The sequence below is a fragment of the Rhineura floridana genome, chromosome 8 (genome assembly GCF_030035675.1).
Source record: "Rhineura floridana isolate rRhiFlo1 chromosome 8, rRhiFlo1.hap2, whole genome shotgun sequence".
Taxonomy (NCBI): Eukaryota; Metazoa; Chordata; class Lepidosauria; order Squamata; family Rhineuridae; genus Rhineura; species Rhineura floridana.
Genome location: NC_084487.1, coordinates 41993967 through 42011626, shown reverse-complemented (window position 1 = coordinate 42011626; position 17660 = coordinate 41993967). Strand labels below are relative to the sequence as shown.

Genomic DNA, 17660 nt, shown 5'->3' with positions numbered 1-17660 from the left:
GGACTTGGGGCAAACCACACTTGACAGGATCTTCTAATGCTTTTTTAAAAAAGAAATCTTAAGAGGGAGAGAGGCAAATTGGATTAGGGCAGAAATGCTGGGGGATATAACCCCTTTCCCTGATCAAAATCACCCTTCCCTACAAACTGCTTTAGGCATGACTGCAGAATAAAGATATGCTCAATAGCCATACTTGACTTTTTTTTCCTTAGCAGAGCTAATGGCACCTTCAGGAAAAGGAGGTGATTTGAAAACTCAGGAGGAAAGGGTTAACCTCCCCTGACACCACTGTCCTAGTCTAATCCATCATGGCTGCTTAAAAAAAGTCATGAGATCTAATCATGGATTCCCTGCTTCGCATCCAGATTTACCCTGAGGGGTTTGTTAAGGTACATGAATCAATTTGACATCTTTGGAAAGATGGGGCCAAAACAGATCCAAATAATATTTTATGACAATAGTTATGGCTTGGCCCCACTTAGTATGTGAACTTTTGTTAAGCTACTGAAGATAACTCTTAGCTGGTACCTATGTTTACTTGGGTTCCCATAGTAACTACAGCTCACAGATGGGAATGGTTCCTTAGCAACCGTACTTGTGACTTCTTATAGTTCCACCTCTTTGTCTACACTTCTAGACCTGGCAAGGACCTGCTTCAGTCACAAGAAGTACTTTGGCACCTCAGTTGAGACCATGGAAGAGGTGAGGTACACATTTATGAGGAGGACTTAACTTCTGGGCACCTTAGAGACAGCAATAACCCCTCCCAGGCAGGCAGTCACACACTGAAGCACTGAAGGGCCTTATGACCTACACAAAGGGTCTTGGTTTTTAGGCACTAGTCAATGCAGTGAGCCTTGCTGCTTACTTGCTGCCAGTCCAGGCCACATGTGGCAGGCATGTGGGGCTCTCCTTGGCCACTTCTGGCAACTGATTTGGAGCCACATCTGGTTGGCTACACTGGGACATGTCTGGCATATATATAGCTCATTTATCATTATAGTCGTGCTGTTCCCAGCCAGAGGTTTTGTGAAACTGACCAGGCAATATCTTTATCAGCCTCAAGAGACTAGTGGCTTGCTTCAGTGCCAGACGGAGTTTGAGGAGATTAGCCCCTTGCTCCAGTGCCAACAGGAGCCAAAGATGGCTAGTCCCTTGCTCCAATACATTCATGAGCCTGAGGAGGTTAGCCCCGTGCTACGATACCTACAGCACCCCAAAGAATTTGCTGCTTTGCACCACCAACTACCGCAGCCTGAGGAAAAGGCTGATCCCTCAGTCCAGCAGTCGAAGGAACTTAGCCCTATACTCCAGTGCCTACAACAGCTGGAGGAGATTGGTACTAACCTGCTCCAACGGGACAGCTGCCTCAAGCCTTCCTGCCCAAGAAATGCCAGCAAAGTGGAGAATGTGACTCAGGTGAAAAAAATGTGGGGGCTGGTCAGGCAACTTTCTCTGGAGCATTAGGGGAAAACAAAAATTATATCAAATGTCTAGATCAGGTGTGGGGAACCTATGGCCTTCTAGATGTTGCTGAACCACAACACCCATCTGCTCCAGCAAGTGTGGTCAATAGCTAGGATGTTGGGAGTTTTAGTTCAGCAACACCTGGAGGGTCAAAGGTTCTCCATACCTGGTCTAGGTGATGATTTGGAGAATGGGAAAGTGAGAGGGTGGGGGTGGATACAAGTATCCATATTCAGGAAAGACAGCTGTTCCACATCACCTTCTGGTGCCACCAAATTCCAGTAATTATTGGAATGTGGCAAGTACACACCTGAGCAGAGCTGTCTCAGACCAGCCTCAGAAGGCTTCTACAGTGTTGTGGGCCTTACTGCTGTTGAGGCATATTGCACCAATCTAGGACACATCCAGTAAATGTGGCAGTAAATTAGGCCTCAAAATCTGAAATAGGATCTGCAGTGAGAGCCAAAAAGTCAGCAGCCATTTTAAAAAATAAATCCAGGTCTACACAGCCATTTTCAATGGCATGTGTATATTAAGTCAAGCACAGGGACAAAGAATCTGTCAGCACCAAGAAAAAAACAGGAGCTAGTCAGCTAACTTGCAAATCATACTGTCATCATTATAAAGGTAGCAATTAAGGTGTTGGGAACTGTGATGAGTTGTGTGTCCCAGACATGCCTTGTTAGTCAACTCAGGTAGCCAAAGGCCCTCATATTAAAACCAGCAACCCCAAATCATCCAGTCTTCTTATTAAACCTCTACTCCTGTAAGCAATTTCTCATATCTGTGCTTTCTTTCTCATGGCTTTTTATATGTGGGTATATTAAATATTTGGCTGGCCTCCTTGTTAACAATTGTTAATAATTTCTAATAATTTCTTAAGAAATTATTAAAGACTAGTCTTTTCTCTCCTGTATTCCTCGGTCCCTGTACTATATGTTATTCACTGCATTCCATAATTCATTCATCTCCTTTTTTCTTTCCCAATTTGAATAACATTTTCTCCTTTCCCTTCAATTAACTCTCCTCTCTTTTTGTGACATGAGTATGTTTTGCCAGACTTCAGGCAGGGTCATAAGTGTTTTCTAATTTTGACCAACAGATAGCACATATAACATACCGTTAGAAGTAATCAGTGATGATTATACTGACAAATTAATTTCATTTGAAAACAATAAACTGGATTAAGAGGAAGGTGCCAAATTTAACTGGAGCTATAAAGTCATATCTTGCTCACATTTTTTTAAAAAAATTGTCAAAGCATCCATGAGAGTTGTTCATATATCATTTTGAAAACTTGGAGGAATTACCATGACCTCAGCAAACAGGAATTCCCAAACCCATGTTCTCTGAAATAGCATGGATGCAAAGATTTCCCCACCTACCAATTCTTTTCCATAACTTATCTCCCCCTCCTTTTTATCCCTTCCAATGGGATTATCTCTGATCCCAGAACTAAAAACTAAAGCAGCCTGAGTGAAAGTGGAAGAAGAATCATCAGGCTAGTGAACCAAAGTGCCAGCTTTTGAAATCTCAAATATTCGGACATTTGAATAGCATATATTGATCAATACGTGTAAAATGAATGTATTGATGGTTAATGTATTGTGAGATGACTGGTTTTTTATTGTTGGTTTCCCCTCCCTATCCCCCCCTTGTGTTTTCTTTTCTTTGCTTGATAAATTTGCAATTAAAAAAAATCAATATCAAATTCTGGTACCCGGGCAAGCTTGAGAGCAGAGGCTAGTGTTGGTCCAAGAGGGGAACCCAGCCCTTTTTGGTGGAGCTGTGCAGGGGATAGAGCCCAACACATAATGCTGCCCACTTGCCTAAGCTGTACAGCTAAAAAGAAAAATCTGAGAGGGCAGCAAAGTTCTTCCCCTTGCTTTTCTGACAACTGGACTGAAAGAAAGAGGAAAAAGGAGAGAGAGAGAGAGAGAGAGAGAGAGAGAGAGAGAGAGAGAGAGAGGAAACCAACCCTCAGTCTGATCTCTTTTCCTGATAGGCTGGAAATCCTACAAATGGGTGTAGTCATGGGGGATTCTAGACCCCTTACTTTTTTGGGAGCAGAGTCCCAGCCACATCCCTATGTATGATCCAATCATCATGAAAATGAAGCACTTTAGCAGCTGAAGAGAGGCCTTGTCCTTTCGTGCTGATTGGAGTCAATCAGAGTGAAATGAGGTGAGTCAGCCATTGAGAAGATTCTTCTCAGTAGCTAACACACAGTCTCCTCTTTCATGCTCAGTGGCTATTAGGGATGTCTATTGTAGTGGAGTGTGGACTCAGAGATGACACGGACAGCAAGGGAGACAAGGGAAAGTGGAAAGGGTGTGTGGCTGAGATGATAATGAAGGGACCTCACTTCTGAATTTGCCACTCCCCTGCCGCCTATAATGGAACAATTAAGTAACCCTTTCCTGCCCACATTTTCTCACTTGCAAATGTTTCCCCTCTGCCTCATGGCTGTGAAGTGCTTCATGGACTAATCTTTATTTATCTGTTATCTTTATATCCAGACATTACTCAAAGCCACACACATTTTTATCTGCCCCCATTTTATCCTCACACTGTAAGGTAGGGTAGGCTGAGAGACAGTGACTGACTCAAGATCACCAAATCAAATACCAATTATGCCATATCTAATAGCAGATCAAGCTAAGGATGTAAAAGAAACTTGGTTCAAATCATATTTAAAGACAAACCTACCAAATTTGCCAAATTTAAGACAAAACAATATAAAGGCTGAAACGCAGCTATCCTCCAAAATCCACATTTGTCTGAATTTTGCAATGTAGTTCTACACCCAAGTAATGTGTTAAAAAATGCACACACTAGGGTAAAGTGTGCATAAAAATGCATATATTAGTGAAAATAACATACAGAAAGCACATTGGGGAAAATCATTGGCAAAAACATATATATTGGGCAAAACTGCATACAGAAATGTGTATATTAGGAGAAATTTGAAGTAAAATGCTGATGAATTTTCATAAGGACTTAAGAAGAAGAAGAAGAAGAAGAAGAAGAAATCACAAACTGATGTTGAAATGTGGAGAACTGAACTGACTGGAAAAATGAAAAGCAGAGAGAAACTGAAATTGACAGATTTGTCCATCCCTAGATCAAGCTGCCCCTAAAGGCAGAGCTACACAGGCTAGTTAGGAAACTGACAACCCTAAATTTCATCCATTTTCAAACCAGAAATTTTGTGCAGTCTATTATAATTTAACATTTTAACTAAGATGCATTGCCAATGTGTTGAAATAGATTATAGATAGTATATTATTTATTTCCATAAAGTATTATGAGAGTTACATCCAATAGTTTATATCTGAAGACATCTACAGGAGAGCTGATAGAGTGTAGTGATCAAGATAATGGAGCAGGGCCGCAGCTCACTGATAGAGCATCTACATCCCACGTTCAATCCTCAGCATCACTAAGTAGGGCTGGGGGTGATGCCTGTCTGAAATCCTGGACAGCTGCTGCCAGACAGTGAATACACTATTGAGCTATATGAACCAATGGTCCAACTCAGAATAAGGCAGCTTCCTATTTTGGATGTTTCAGTTTAGTCATGATTTCACCAAGGACAAGCCACTTTTGCTCCCAGATTCACTTATGTGCTGGGCATATAATACAGAGGCATGTTACAGACTGTTGCAAGGATTACTGAGACAATCCATTCCTTCTTTCTCTTTGGAACAGGTGCCCATGGACACGGCCTTTTCAGTTCCTGCCGCCACATACCATGAAACCAGCATGGCCGATGGTCCAACAGGTAGGAGATAATAATAAAGGGGAAACTGCCACCTTTTGCAAAACATTCTATCTTATGCAAGCTAATATAGATCCACAAGTTATATGGGCTTGGCCTACATCATTCTCCATTGCGACATCCTCCCTATGGAATTATCTCCTCCTGGAGGTAAAAATGGCAACAAAAGCTGTGGGATTCCAGTGCCAGTTAAAATTTTCCAATTATTTCCACGCCTTTGGAGGATGTTAATTTGGTGATTCAAGGGCCTACATTTTTATTCTGTGATGCTCTCATTTTTACTGTTTATTACTATTAACTGCAGCTCTGTCGCAGAGTATCTGCTTTTCATGCAGAAGATTCCAGGTTCAATCCCCAGTACCTCCAGGTAGGTCTGGGAATGTCCCCTGCCTGAAACCCTGGAGAACGGCTGCCAATTACAGTAGATAATACTGAGCTCCATGGGCTAGTGATCTAATTCATATAAGGCATCTTCTCATGTTTCTATGTGTTTTAAGATGATTTTTTGTTAATATGTTGGAAACCACTCTATGGTCACTATGTGTGATGAATGGCAATCTAGAAATTTAATAAATTAAGTAAACGAATGATTAATGATCTTATCAGGTGGTGTCAGATTCAGCTCCTGTAAAACTGAGAGCAAGGGTAGTCCTACTCACCAAAGAGCAGCACTACAGAGACTCCTGATTGCTCAAACCAGCCAAGAAGCCTGACCTGGAAGTAGGGGTGCAGGAGAAATTTGATTCAGTTCACATTAAAGCAGAATCTATCAAATTCTTACTTCCAGTATATATACATATATATGAAAACCACAACACAGCCATTCTTTGAAATGTGCACGTATCTGAATTTTGCAACACAGTTCTCCCATCAAAGAATGTTTATAAAAATGCATATATAAGGGGAAAGTGTGCATAAAAAGTAATATTTTTGTGAAAATAATGTACAAAAATGCATTATATTATGAGATTTTGCTTGAAAAAAATGTGTACCTCAGTCAAAACTGCATACAAGAATGTGTGTTGAAATTCACACTGAAATGCTGAAGAATTTTCCTCCAGATTTTTTTAAAAGAACACTCAAATTGCTGTAGAATTATGGAGAACTGAATTTAAGATTGGAAAAATGAGAAACTGAGTAAAAAGAAATAGACAGATCTTTCCATCTCCACCTGGAAGCCTTTATAGGGATTGAGCAGATCCCCCTGACTCACTGTAGCAAGAAGAACCTTTCTTGCTGGTGTGACTAGTCTCCCTGCAGTCCCTTCCTTTGGCTAGAGCTGGATGATGATATTTAGGTCAAGGGTGCTGAGAAGAGACTCCTATTCCCTTGAGAGGGCTCCAGTGGCCAGACTGGTTTAATAGTCAGCCACTCTGAAGCTCTGTGAGGGGAACGGGCATCTCCTAGACTGTCCAAAGTGAAATAAAGGCCTAGTGTGGATGTGGCCAGGGACAGCTTTGGTTTAAATTTGGGTGGGAGGCTACATGTGCCTGCTGTAGAATAAAAAGATGGGGGAAATGCTGAAAAGCAATGATACTATTATACAGTGTTTTCCATTTGGAAAGGAAAGGGGCTTCCCCTCTGCCCAGTGCCCACCCACACAATCTCCTCCCCTCCCCCTCCTCCTACCCTCCCTGCCCCTCCCCCATGTCAGTGTTGGACTATGACCTGGGAGACCAGGGTTCAAATCCCCACACAGCTGTGAAACTCACTGGGTGACCTTGGGCCAGTCAGTGCTTCTCAGCTTCAGAGGAAGGCAATGGTAAAACCACCTCTGAGTACCGTTTACCATGAAAACCCTATTCATAGGGTCACTATAAGTCAGGATCGAAGGCAGTCCATTTCCATTTTCAAATATGATTGCACAGAAATAAATCCCATTGAGCTCAAAAAGTATGCAAATGATCAAACCCACCCTCCCTTCTCTTCCCTCCTATCCCATCCCTCTGGCCCCTTCCCTCCCCCTTGCTTTGCCCCTTCCTCCCCATCCCCTTCCAATCCACTACTTCTCCTTCCCCCTCCTCCCCTCCCTCCTCCTCCCTCTCTCATTCCTCCTCCCCACGATCAGTTTTACCTATCTTAAGCATGATTGCACGGGAATAAATACCATTGAACTCTATACGCATGCAAATGATCATACCTGCCCTCCCCTGCCCCTTCCTTTGCACCCCTCCAATCCACTCCTTCCCCTTCCCCTTCCCCCTCCCCCTCCTGTTCCCCCATGGTCAGTTTTACGTATCCTAACCATGATTGCATAGGAGTAAATCCCATTGAACTCAATAAGCATGCAAATGATAAGACCTACCTTTCCCCTCCTTCCCCTCTCCTCTCCTTTCCTCCTGGCACATGTTACCAAATTCTTCCAAGCCACGCAGGAAGTGGATTGGACTGTGAAAGACCAACCCAAATTGCGTTTGCATTTTGACAAATTTGTAGGGCAGTACAATATCTCAGAGATGAGGTCAGGTCTCCTGTTCCCCTGGTGCATTCACTATAGCTGCCCAATTTCCCTGCTTTTTAAAGTTTGATAGAAATATCTGTGGGCTATAGGTATGTTCTTAAACTGCAAGGTTTTTTGCCAGTTAGTGGATTTACCTTTTAAAAAGACGCACAGGATCTGAACAATGCACAAGGTGCACTGCCTTCCAGTGTGTGGTGCTTCCAGCACTGCTTGCCCCCTCCCTGCTATTTGTTTACTAAACCTACATCTTGGACCTTGGTTTTAAAACCTGTGATCACTGAGACACACAGCCAGGTGTCAGCCAACGGGAGAAAGTTGGAAAACTTAGGCCAGAGATGGCTGGTGGCTCTATGTCATTGGGCAATGGAATCCACTCTGAGTTTTAGTCCAAACTTTCAGGGGTCTATCCAATATGCTGAAAGCTTTCAGCATTCAACACCTTGGACAGATCCTTGAAAGTTCAGACAAAACCTGGAGGGGATTCCTCTGCCCCACTGACATGGAGCCACCAGCCACCACTGGGTTAGACATTACAGGACTGTGTGAGAGAGACAGGGCTCGCCCTAGAAGTTAAAACGGAAGCAAAATATCTTGGAAGCAGACACGTGTCCTCACATGTGTTTTGTCACATGTTTGACTAGTCTTTCTGTAAAGAGAGAGCCTTGAGTGCTCACCCCTCTATAGTTGACGGCAATAGCGTACACAAAGCCTCTGCTGATCCTGCAGGAAAATGTCCCTTAAAGTCTGTGTGGCTGTTGTGCACTTAACGACATATTCTGAGAAACACTTCATCCCCTTCACATTCTCCCCCTAAAACATCAGGAACAGAAGAGTTATGCTGCTGCTTTCACAGTGAGGGTTCCAGTTTTATGATCTGTCTGATTAAAACAGAAACAAGGGTAACATGTGGTCATTTGCCATTAGATCACTTCCTCTGACAGATAACTCAGAAGGCAAGTGCTGATAGATGGTACCACTGAAAAATGAGAGGCAGATATTAACATGCTTGGGGGTATCCTGAGGCTTGCAGAAGTACATTAAAAAAAAAGCCATAAAGGGCTAACACCCCCTTCCTATAAACCTGAGCATGCTCAGTAGCCACAGAATGGGAAAGAAAAGCAGAAAATGGGGAACAGAATGGAGAACCATAGAAGAGGGCATAGCTGGTTGGCTGGCACATGAACAGGAATACTTCTGTTAGAAGGTGGGACTACACTGCAACATTTTGTTACAGATCTCACCCGTTACACTTTGCTTTCTGTCTTCTAGAAGTGCTTGGATATGGAAACAAGGAACAGGTCACATACAACATGGCTGGGGTACAGTCCAACAACAAAAAGGCCCCCTCAAGGAGCTCCAGTAACACCTCCTCGAATTCCAAGAGCCCAACAGAGAACAAAACAACTGTGAGTGCATCCCCAGACCTGCCTCAGACATCACCATCCACAGAGCATTTCCAAATCAGAAACCACAACAAACAGAACCTAAGATCCAAATCTCCCCCTGCCCTCTGTATTCACACTGAATCACCCAAAATATCTGCAGGGAGAAAAGACAGCCTGGACAGCACAACTTCCAAGGGAACAGGGAATCACTCGAAGGGGAGACTTGGAAGCTCCAGACCATCTGTTAAATCTAGCCAAGAAGAAATGGAAGATGGTTTTACTAATTCAGATGAAATAATGGGCAGGCAATATCGACCTATAGGTACTCGATTACTTGGATCTCCCCGGAAGAACATCAAGGGCAGCTGTGAAGACATGAAAGAAGCCAAGGATGTTATGAGTGCCAAAGAGTCTTTGGCATCAAGTGAGCAAGATGTCAAAGCAGAAGGAAAGCCCCTTCAGGAGAAAAAAAACAGTCTAATACCTGCTAATATCAAGGCCAAGTTTGGCACATCTACAGTGGAGAAGCTGGTCTCTGAGGAGCAGGTAGAGAACATCATAATCTTATCTTTGAAGAATATTAATAGAAAGAATGCCTCAGTAACAAAGTTTTTTAAAATGGAAACATCTGTTAAGTAATACATAGGAGGAGGAGGAGCAATGCTACTCATCATTGTAACTGCAATAGCAGCAGCTGTAGTAAGTGTAGCAGTACAGAAATAACACTACTAGTAACATATTGCTATAATTAGTAATGCTACAAGTAGCACAGTAGCCATAAATAGCAATGCTACTAGTAGTTGGAACACAGTAATAGTGACAAAAAGCAGTAGTAGAGGTGCCTCCAGACTGCCAGTATTTTGAGAAAGTGATTCAGTGGCATATCAGAATTTTTAGGTTTGCACATTTAAAGTGGATTAAAGCACACTGTTGCCTTAGAACAACAAATCAATTAAAAAAAACCCACAGACTTTTTGTGATATGGAAAGTGACAGGGAAATGCATTGAAAAATGTGGGATGAACATGTTACTAACAGAAAGGCAAGTAAACACCCTGCAAGCAAGTCAGGATGAGTGCAGGATGAATGCTTGTTGTCATACAACTGCCTGGCAGACAGATGAGAAGGAATGCTCAGTAAAGACCAGATATGACCCAACAGATGTAATCTGACCAGATATAATCTGTGGAAGCTTTGTCCAACCAAATCAGGATGAATGTGCAATAAATACCTGGTCAGGAGGGGCTAGACAATTTTTTTTTATTGAAAAAGAGAGGTTAGAAAAGGAAGTTAGATATATTTATTTATTTATTATTTGATTTATATTATATTTATATTTATTATTTGATTTGTAGGACACTGTTATTAATTAATTAATTAATTAAACAAACAAACAAACATTTCTCTTCCTGTGCTCCAGTTTGCTTATTGTTTGAGGAAGTGCAAATTAGGTAGGTTCACATTAAAATCCTAAGCAAACCAAATTTCTTCTCCATCCCTCATCTGGTGTGCATTGTGATGGATTCTAAAGTCTCATCTATGTCAGATTTATGGAGTTGGGTTTACCTAATGAATTTCAAACACAAACTTAAATTTTTACATTTGGTACCTAGTAACCTAAAACCAGCCCTTAATATTCTAAAATCACATATGAAGTTGGTATTTGACTTTTGGTCACTTTACCCATGCCATTAGCTATTTAAAGAAAATGGTGTAGACAGCCAAGATATTCTTCTTTTTGTCTATACAGTCCAAATTTCTTTACAAAGCTGAATTTTGACTTCCATATCTATCAAATTTCAATTTCAAAATGCCATCATAATTTGGTGTATGGGAGCAGTCTCCAGCTACTGTCTTTTAACCTTGTAAACTGTAGACTGTCAGCCATTCAGTGAGTGTGAGGACAAAATAAATAAGGCAGCAATTCTATAATCATTTACCTGGGAGTAAGCACCAATGAATGTAATAGGACCTACTTCTGAATAGACATGCAAAGTATTGTGCATTGATGGGCTTATACTAACAACAATATAATACTGGACATTATTTTAATCAATAACCAAGGAGTTGGAAAACAGAATATAATGGCAATTATAGTTTAAGGAAATTTCTATAACTACTTATTCTCCAGTTTAAAAAATACAAGGTTGATGTCACCTTAGATCAGAGGACATATTGATTAACTGATATTCTATCAAAGTGGCAAACCCATCCCCTATTATTCATCACTTAGGAAAAAAATATTGTTGTTCATTGAGATTTAATTTTTAGGAGGGGAAAAACTTGTGACAACAAAATGACAGACAATTTATGACTTTAATTAATGTCCCACTTAATATGGAAAGGGATTCTGAATATGAACAATCAATAAAAATTATGAATGAGTTCTAACCTTAGTTCCAGACAAGTTTATACCTGATTAGAGGATCCACTCTAAGAGCAGAAGGTACCATCAGTAGCTGGTGGTGCCAAGTACCTCAGCACCCAAGGTGGAATTTGACTCCATCATATTGAATTTTCCAGGCACGCCGCACTCTCTGTGAGGCTGGGCTGATTCAAGGGCAGAAGCGCCTCAGTGACTGGACATACAAGCCACTAGAGAATCCTATTGCATCTTCACCTTATGCTGATTATTATGAACTAGGATACAACCTGAGGTCCAACATTTTCCAAGGTAAAGAATCATCCTAGATCTATTTGCACACTACCCAGTATGGCTGCAGCTATTAACTTAACTGGTCTTGGGGTCCTGTGTTTACAAATATCCTACAATTAACATAACTTTTAAGTGCTGCCTATAGGCAGTAAAAAATAGATCACATCTTTGCTAGGGTCAGTTTCCTTTGGAAAATCTTATATGTTTGAAATAGTCAGAACAGATATTAGGAGAATGCACAGCAAGGACATACAACACTTGTTGGGGGGGGGGGACTTGTGCGCAGGGGAACTTGCCTTTCATGCCTTTAACAGAAGTTTGATATACAGAAACCAACAAGTAAGGTTTTCATGGTATGTGTTAATCACTGCAGGTCAAAAGGCTGTTAAAGACACATCTAAAGGGGCCTGGCATGTTCCACCATTCTCACTCCACCATCATTCAGCTGCTCCCCATCACAACCAGCCTTCAGTTTAGGAAAACGCCAAACTGTTTCTCACGTTCTTTGGGCAGATCCAACCAGTAGCTTCATCTTGAGCTTGGGGTGTGTGTGGCATTTCTTATAGAAAATTGTCCATGTTCCTCTTGTCTCCATTATTTACTGTGAGAGTTGCTAAGGTTTGTGTTGACTCTTCTAGCTGTACCTTTAACTGCCCTTTGATCTTATATTGTTATCACCATGACACACACATACGTCCCTTCTGGACAGTTCAAGCTACCACCTTCTACATGGGCAAGGATGTATGGCTAAAATCCCTTAGGATCCTCTTCCTCTATAAACAGACAACTGCTGCTGCTGTTGATGTAAATTTAATACCTGTCCATCACCCTGAAGTCCTAAGGGAGGTTACAACAGTTTAAAATACATCCTTAAAAATAATTTAAAACAACTTACAATCACAAACATCACAAAAATAGGGTGGGTCCTAAAAATACGCATCCCAGATGTCAAATGCCAGGGTAAAGAGGTGCAAGATTTCACTGGAAACTGTATAGTGAAGTTACCAGGCATACCTCTATGAGACTGTTGATTCAGGAGAACTCTCACAAATGGACAACTTTGGGTTTCTCTGCTTGTAGGATCTGCCATTTGCTAGCAGTGATCCTGTAGTAGTCTAATAAATTGCAGTAGGGTACCATAACAAAACTGTAAGCAGTATCCCTGGCAAAAACCTTTAAAAAAAGGTTTTAAAGCTTTTTTAAAAAAATGTTTTTAAAGACATTTTGTTTTAACATATTTTAAAGTCTGTTTTTAGGATGTTTTAAAGCGCTTTTGTTTGCTGCCCTGGGCTCCTACTGGGAGGAAAGGCAGGATATAAATCTAATCAATAAATAAAAGATTTGACTCCAACAACAAACAAAATTGGACTCAGCTACAAATATTTGTAAGGCACGTCACTGTTTGAAACAGTGCTGAGTAAAAAAAACACCAAATGTTTCCCATCAATTCATGACAAAAGAAAATGATCAAAGGGGAGAGATCGATGGGTGGGATGCAGGGTTTTTGTTGCACATAGCTTATTTTCAAGGTGGCTGCATGCAAGGTGCTTTTCAGTGCCCTTTCTTTCTTTCTTTCTTTCTTTCTTTCTTTCTTTCTTTCTTTCTTTCTTTCTTTCTTTCTTTCTTTCTTTCTTTCTTTCTTTCTTTCTTTCTTTCTTTCTACAAATCAACTCTCTAGCAGTCTGCATTCTGCAGCTTTCCTGGGTTCCCACATATCCTGAAAACCCCATGATTGGCTCAGGTATGCATAGGAAGGTTGGGAGGCTGCTTACTCTGTGCCAGTCAGAGTTGTGTGTGGGGTTTTTAGAGTGAAGTCTTTTTATTTTTAAAGCAATCACTGTAGACTTCTTTAAACAGGTAAAAGTTGCTTGGAAACCTTCAGGCAACAATAAATCTAATAAATAACAACAACAGAAAGGACTTCCCTTAAAACAAAAATAGCAAGCACAACAATCTTTCTTTCAGGTGCCAGGTTAAGACCTGGCTGTGCTCCCAGGCATTTTAATGTTTAATGTTAACGTTTAATGTTCATGTTTAATGTTCTAGTTTTAAAATCTTGCTGCTATTTGTTATTGATTTTATTGTAATATTGTATTTTAACCTTGTACACTGCCCAGAGAGCTATTAGCTACGGGCGGTTTATAAATTAAATGAAATAAAATAAATAAATAAATAAAATCTTACACATCCAGTACCCTCTGTTTCCTGCCCTTCACTTAAAGCGGTGGTGGGAACCTTTGGTCCTCCAGATGTTGTTGAACTACAACTCCTATCATCTCAGGCTATTGGCCATGTTTTCTGAGGCTGATGGGAGTTGTAGTTCAGGAACATCTGGAGGACCAAAGGTTCCCCACACCTCAATTAAAGCCAGTGGTGGCTTGTAGCCATTGGGATTGGTAAGGTAGAAGGCAGGGAGACCAATAGTAGGTGGAGTCAGAGCCAATGACAGAAGGAGCCACACACTGATTGGTTATAAATAAGAAGGCAGGCGTGGGGGCTGACTGAGGTTAGCAGGGCAGGGCCCCTTTTGCCCTAGTGGACCAGTTTCCACTGATTAAAGCTTATGGGAGGATATTATGAGGTAACTCCTCCCATGGATCAGGAAGCATAGGGAGCCGGGGAGGTTGCAGAGTGCTAGTGAAACGTGCATTGCTACCAAAGTCAGCTCAACCCTACATACCCATCACAAAGCAGAAGAAATTCAACAGCTCCCTGAAAGAAAAACAGGAGCCTCTTTTGCAGGGGGAAAAATCTTTTGAGAAATTTGGGAGGACAAGTTTCACTACAGTATTAGTTTGAAATACTCAAATCATACAGCTGCTCTGTTGTGTTCTGTTGGACCAGTTCTTCCTAATCTCAGGCCAAGCCCCATGAACCTGCTCAGAGGTGACTAGAGCACAAGTTGTTTAAACGTTGTGAAAATGTTCTTTCTTGCAGGAGGACCATTAGAAAGCAAAAGCCTGATGAGGGATTCCTATACCCCAGATGTGATAAAGAGGGCAATTCGGGACCCCAAACATTGGCACGGAAGGAAAACCGATGATCTAGGTAGGCAGCTCAAGATTTTAAGGAGCAGGCTTGAGGCAAATGCTATATTATTCAGCAACCTTTCATCAAATCTGCAATATGAGGAAATAATAATAGCCTCTTTTACAGGGTTATTGAAAGGATTACAGAGATAATGCTAGTACAGCACTTAGGAAAGAAAGCTATATATAAATACTAAAGTATTATTATAATCTAAATATTTAGATTTCACCCAGTTCACAGCTTGCAAAGCTTGCATGTTAAGACCAAACACATATTTTAGAAACCTTTTGTGACAGAGTTTCTGCCACATCTGGGTGTATCAATGGCTAGTTCGCATTATGGTGTCTGCATCCAAATGGCCACACACAGCTTTGATCCTCCTGTATCTCAGCTATGCACAAACACCTCTACCTTTTCATGCCCTCATGAGCCCTTGTCTGTGTTAGCCCTTTTCCAGAGTCTCCCAAAGGCATCCCTTTGGGATAAAAGCAGGATAAAATGCTGGTGCCTCCTAAAAAGTCTGTGGTAAATATACAAACTGTTTTTGCTTGTTTCTCAACAGGGAGATGGTTCCAGAAAAATGCCCTAAACCTTAACCTTCAAAAAGCTTTGGAACAAAAATATGGGGAGAAGAGCAAAGGCAGCAAATCCTAAGGAATAAAAGAGGGATGAAGACCTTTTGGGAAAGATATCTGACTCTCCCTAGCAGTGGAATAAACCTCCATGCAGCCTCTGTTTGTGTGTGCTCTGTATATTAATAAAGCAGCAAGTCAGGTTATCCAATTGGTGGGAATAATAATAATAATAATATGTTGTTGTTGTTGTTGTTGTTGTTATAAACAGCTTGGCCTGATCTTGTACTTTTAATAGTCACTTGATCTGCAGAAATTAGCAGGTGAAGCTTTTCAAGGAATGGCGTTAAGCTTGATTGCTCTGCAATTGCCGGTGGCTGTTAAAGGTACAGATTAGGGGAAAGGAATGTTGCTCGATGGTAGTGTACCTGGTTTGCATCCAAAAATTCCCAGGTACAATCCCCAGCATCTGGGAAAAGACCGCATGCCTAAAACTCCAGAGAGCTGCGGCAACCTATTAATTTAGAGTCTATACCAGCCTTTCCCAATTGCTGGGTCCCCAGATGTTGCTGGACTGCAGTTCCTATCATTCCTGGCCATTGGCTATGCTGGCTGGGGCTGACGGAAGTTGTAGTCCAACAACATCTGGGAAGCCAAAGGTTGGGAAAGGCTGGTAGACTGTACTGAGCTAGATGGATCAATGGTTTGAACAGGTATAAGGCAGCTTCCTAATGGTCCGGTTCATAAATTAGAAATGTGGTAGAACTTTGCAGAAATAATGAGGGAGGGAGATGGAGCCCTTTATTGTGTATAGAGTGGGGAGGGCTACTAGAGACATATTGGTACAAGGAGACAGAATAAGCATGAAAATGTTCTCCACCCCATGTTCTGCAGATACGATGTACTGAACCAATGACATTCCTGCACTTACAGACCTTTTCCCACATCAGACTATCTCAGGTGTGGTGAACCTTTGATCCTCCAGAAGTTGCTGAAGCTCCTATCAGCCCCAGCCAGCATGGCCAATGGCCAGGGATGATAAGAGCTGTGGTTCAGCAAGATCTGGAGGGCCAAAGGTTCCCCACACCTGGTCTATCTGCTGCACTTGTGTGTCTCCCACAGAATGTCTACACATTGCACAACATTTGTGACACATGGGGTGTTGCTGAGGGCCCTAAGGTCATTCCCAGTGCTCTGCTGGGACAGCATCATGCAGGGGAAGTCTTATGAGCAACTAGATCACCATTACAGATCGTCTCATTATTTAACTCCTGATAAACGTGGGTTCTACAAAATTCAGTTCAACAAACACTTCATTAAGCCAATGGCAAAGCTGGCTTTCTTTGAAGAATGACACTTCGAAAGGAGGACTGATTTCCCTGTGATAACACTGGAAGAAAGCTTGTAAAGGTTCCATTCTCTTGCAGATATCCTGCTTCCTACTGTTCATACAGAGTATTTACAATCTGTTCTGGGTTTTCGTATGAACTTTCAAAGAACAAAGGCAGCTTCCAGGATATCTACAGAACATTAGATAAACGATTGCGCAGTCTCACCAGAATTTACAGCATTAAGATGACTTTTGTCAGTAGAGGAAACTGATCAATAAACAATCTCCATTATTAGGAGGTAAAGATGTATATCTTTATTCACTAATAGGCAAGAAAACTGACCTCCTCTCTAAGATATTGTACTGCCCTACAAATTTGTCAAAATACAAGCACAATTTGGGTTGGTCTTTCATAGTCCAATCTACCTCCTGTGTAGCTTGGAAGAATTTGGTAACGTGCCTCTGAGCATATGGTGAGTGGTGGCAACACCTGCCATCTCCAAAGATAATTATATTTTTCTATGTTTATTGGTGTTCTTCTTACATTGCTTCTTTCCTGTGTTACTAATGTTTCTACAGAGAATGTGAACTAGAAAATTTTATTTCCCTCACTGTTCATCCCAGAAATCTGTGTCAAATTTATTTTTATTAATTTCAAAGTCTTTTTACTGGTCAGTGTCATACGATGGTGAAGATAGCCTTTTGTGTCTCAAATTGGAGGTTACGTTCTATTTCTATTTTGGGTGCATTAACAGTTGAATCTGAAACTGCAGTTTGATGTAAAATCAGACTGATTCCAATATGTTGCTACTTCAGCAATGACTCTAGCTGTTGGAAAAAAGAGGATGCATGTTTTCAGCCTGCTATGTTTAAACCATTTCATATAAGGCAAGGTGGGCATGGTCAATTAAAAACACAGAGCACACCTAGAATTTTGTTAGAATATATTTCACCTACCACTGTTTTATCTTGTGCAAAT

The 17660-nt window shown here is 41.3% G+C and overlaps 1 protein-coding gene across 1 annotated transcript; it reads left to right on the top strand.

The window, feature by feature from the left end:
- The first annotated feature begins 888 nt into the window (after positions 1-888).
- CIMIP4 (ciliary microtubule inner protein 4) lies at positions 889-15539 on the top strand. The gene is made up of 6 exons (XM_061582790.1): positions 889-1419; positions 5179-5251; positions 8979-9640; positions 11617-11767; positions 14687-14797; positions 15342-15539. The coding sequence occupies exons 1-6, from the start codon at positions 889-891 to the stop codon at positions 15431-15433; spliced, it is 1620 nt and encodes a 539-aa protein (XP_061438774.1). The 3' UTR covers positions 15434-15539.
- The last annotated feature ends 2121 nt before the right edge of the window (positions 15540-17660 follow it).

Bases quoted from the DNA above. Each gene is read 5' to 3' on its own strand.
- CIMIP4 (XM_061582790.1), top strand. From the start codon at position 889: ATGTGGCAGGCATGTGGGGCTCTCCTTGGCCACTTCTGGCAACTGATT. The intron at 1,420-5,178 runs GTGAAAAAAATG...TCTTTGGAACAG, and splicing joins AAGTGGAGAATGTGACTCAG to GTGCCCATGGACACGGCCTT. The intron at 11,768-14,686 runs GTAAAGAATCAT...TCTTTCTTGCAG, and splicing joins GAGGTCCAACATTTTCCAAG to GAGGACCATTAGAAAGCAAA.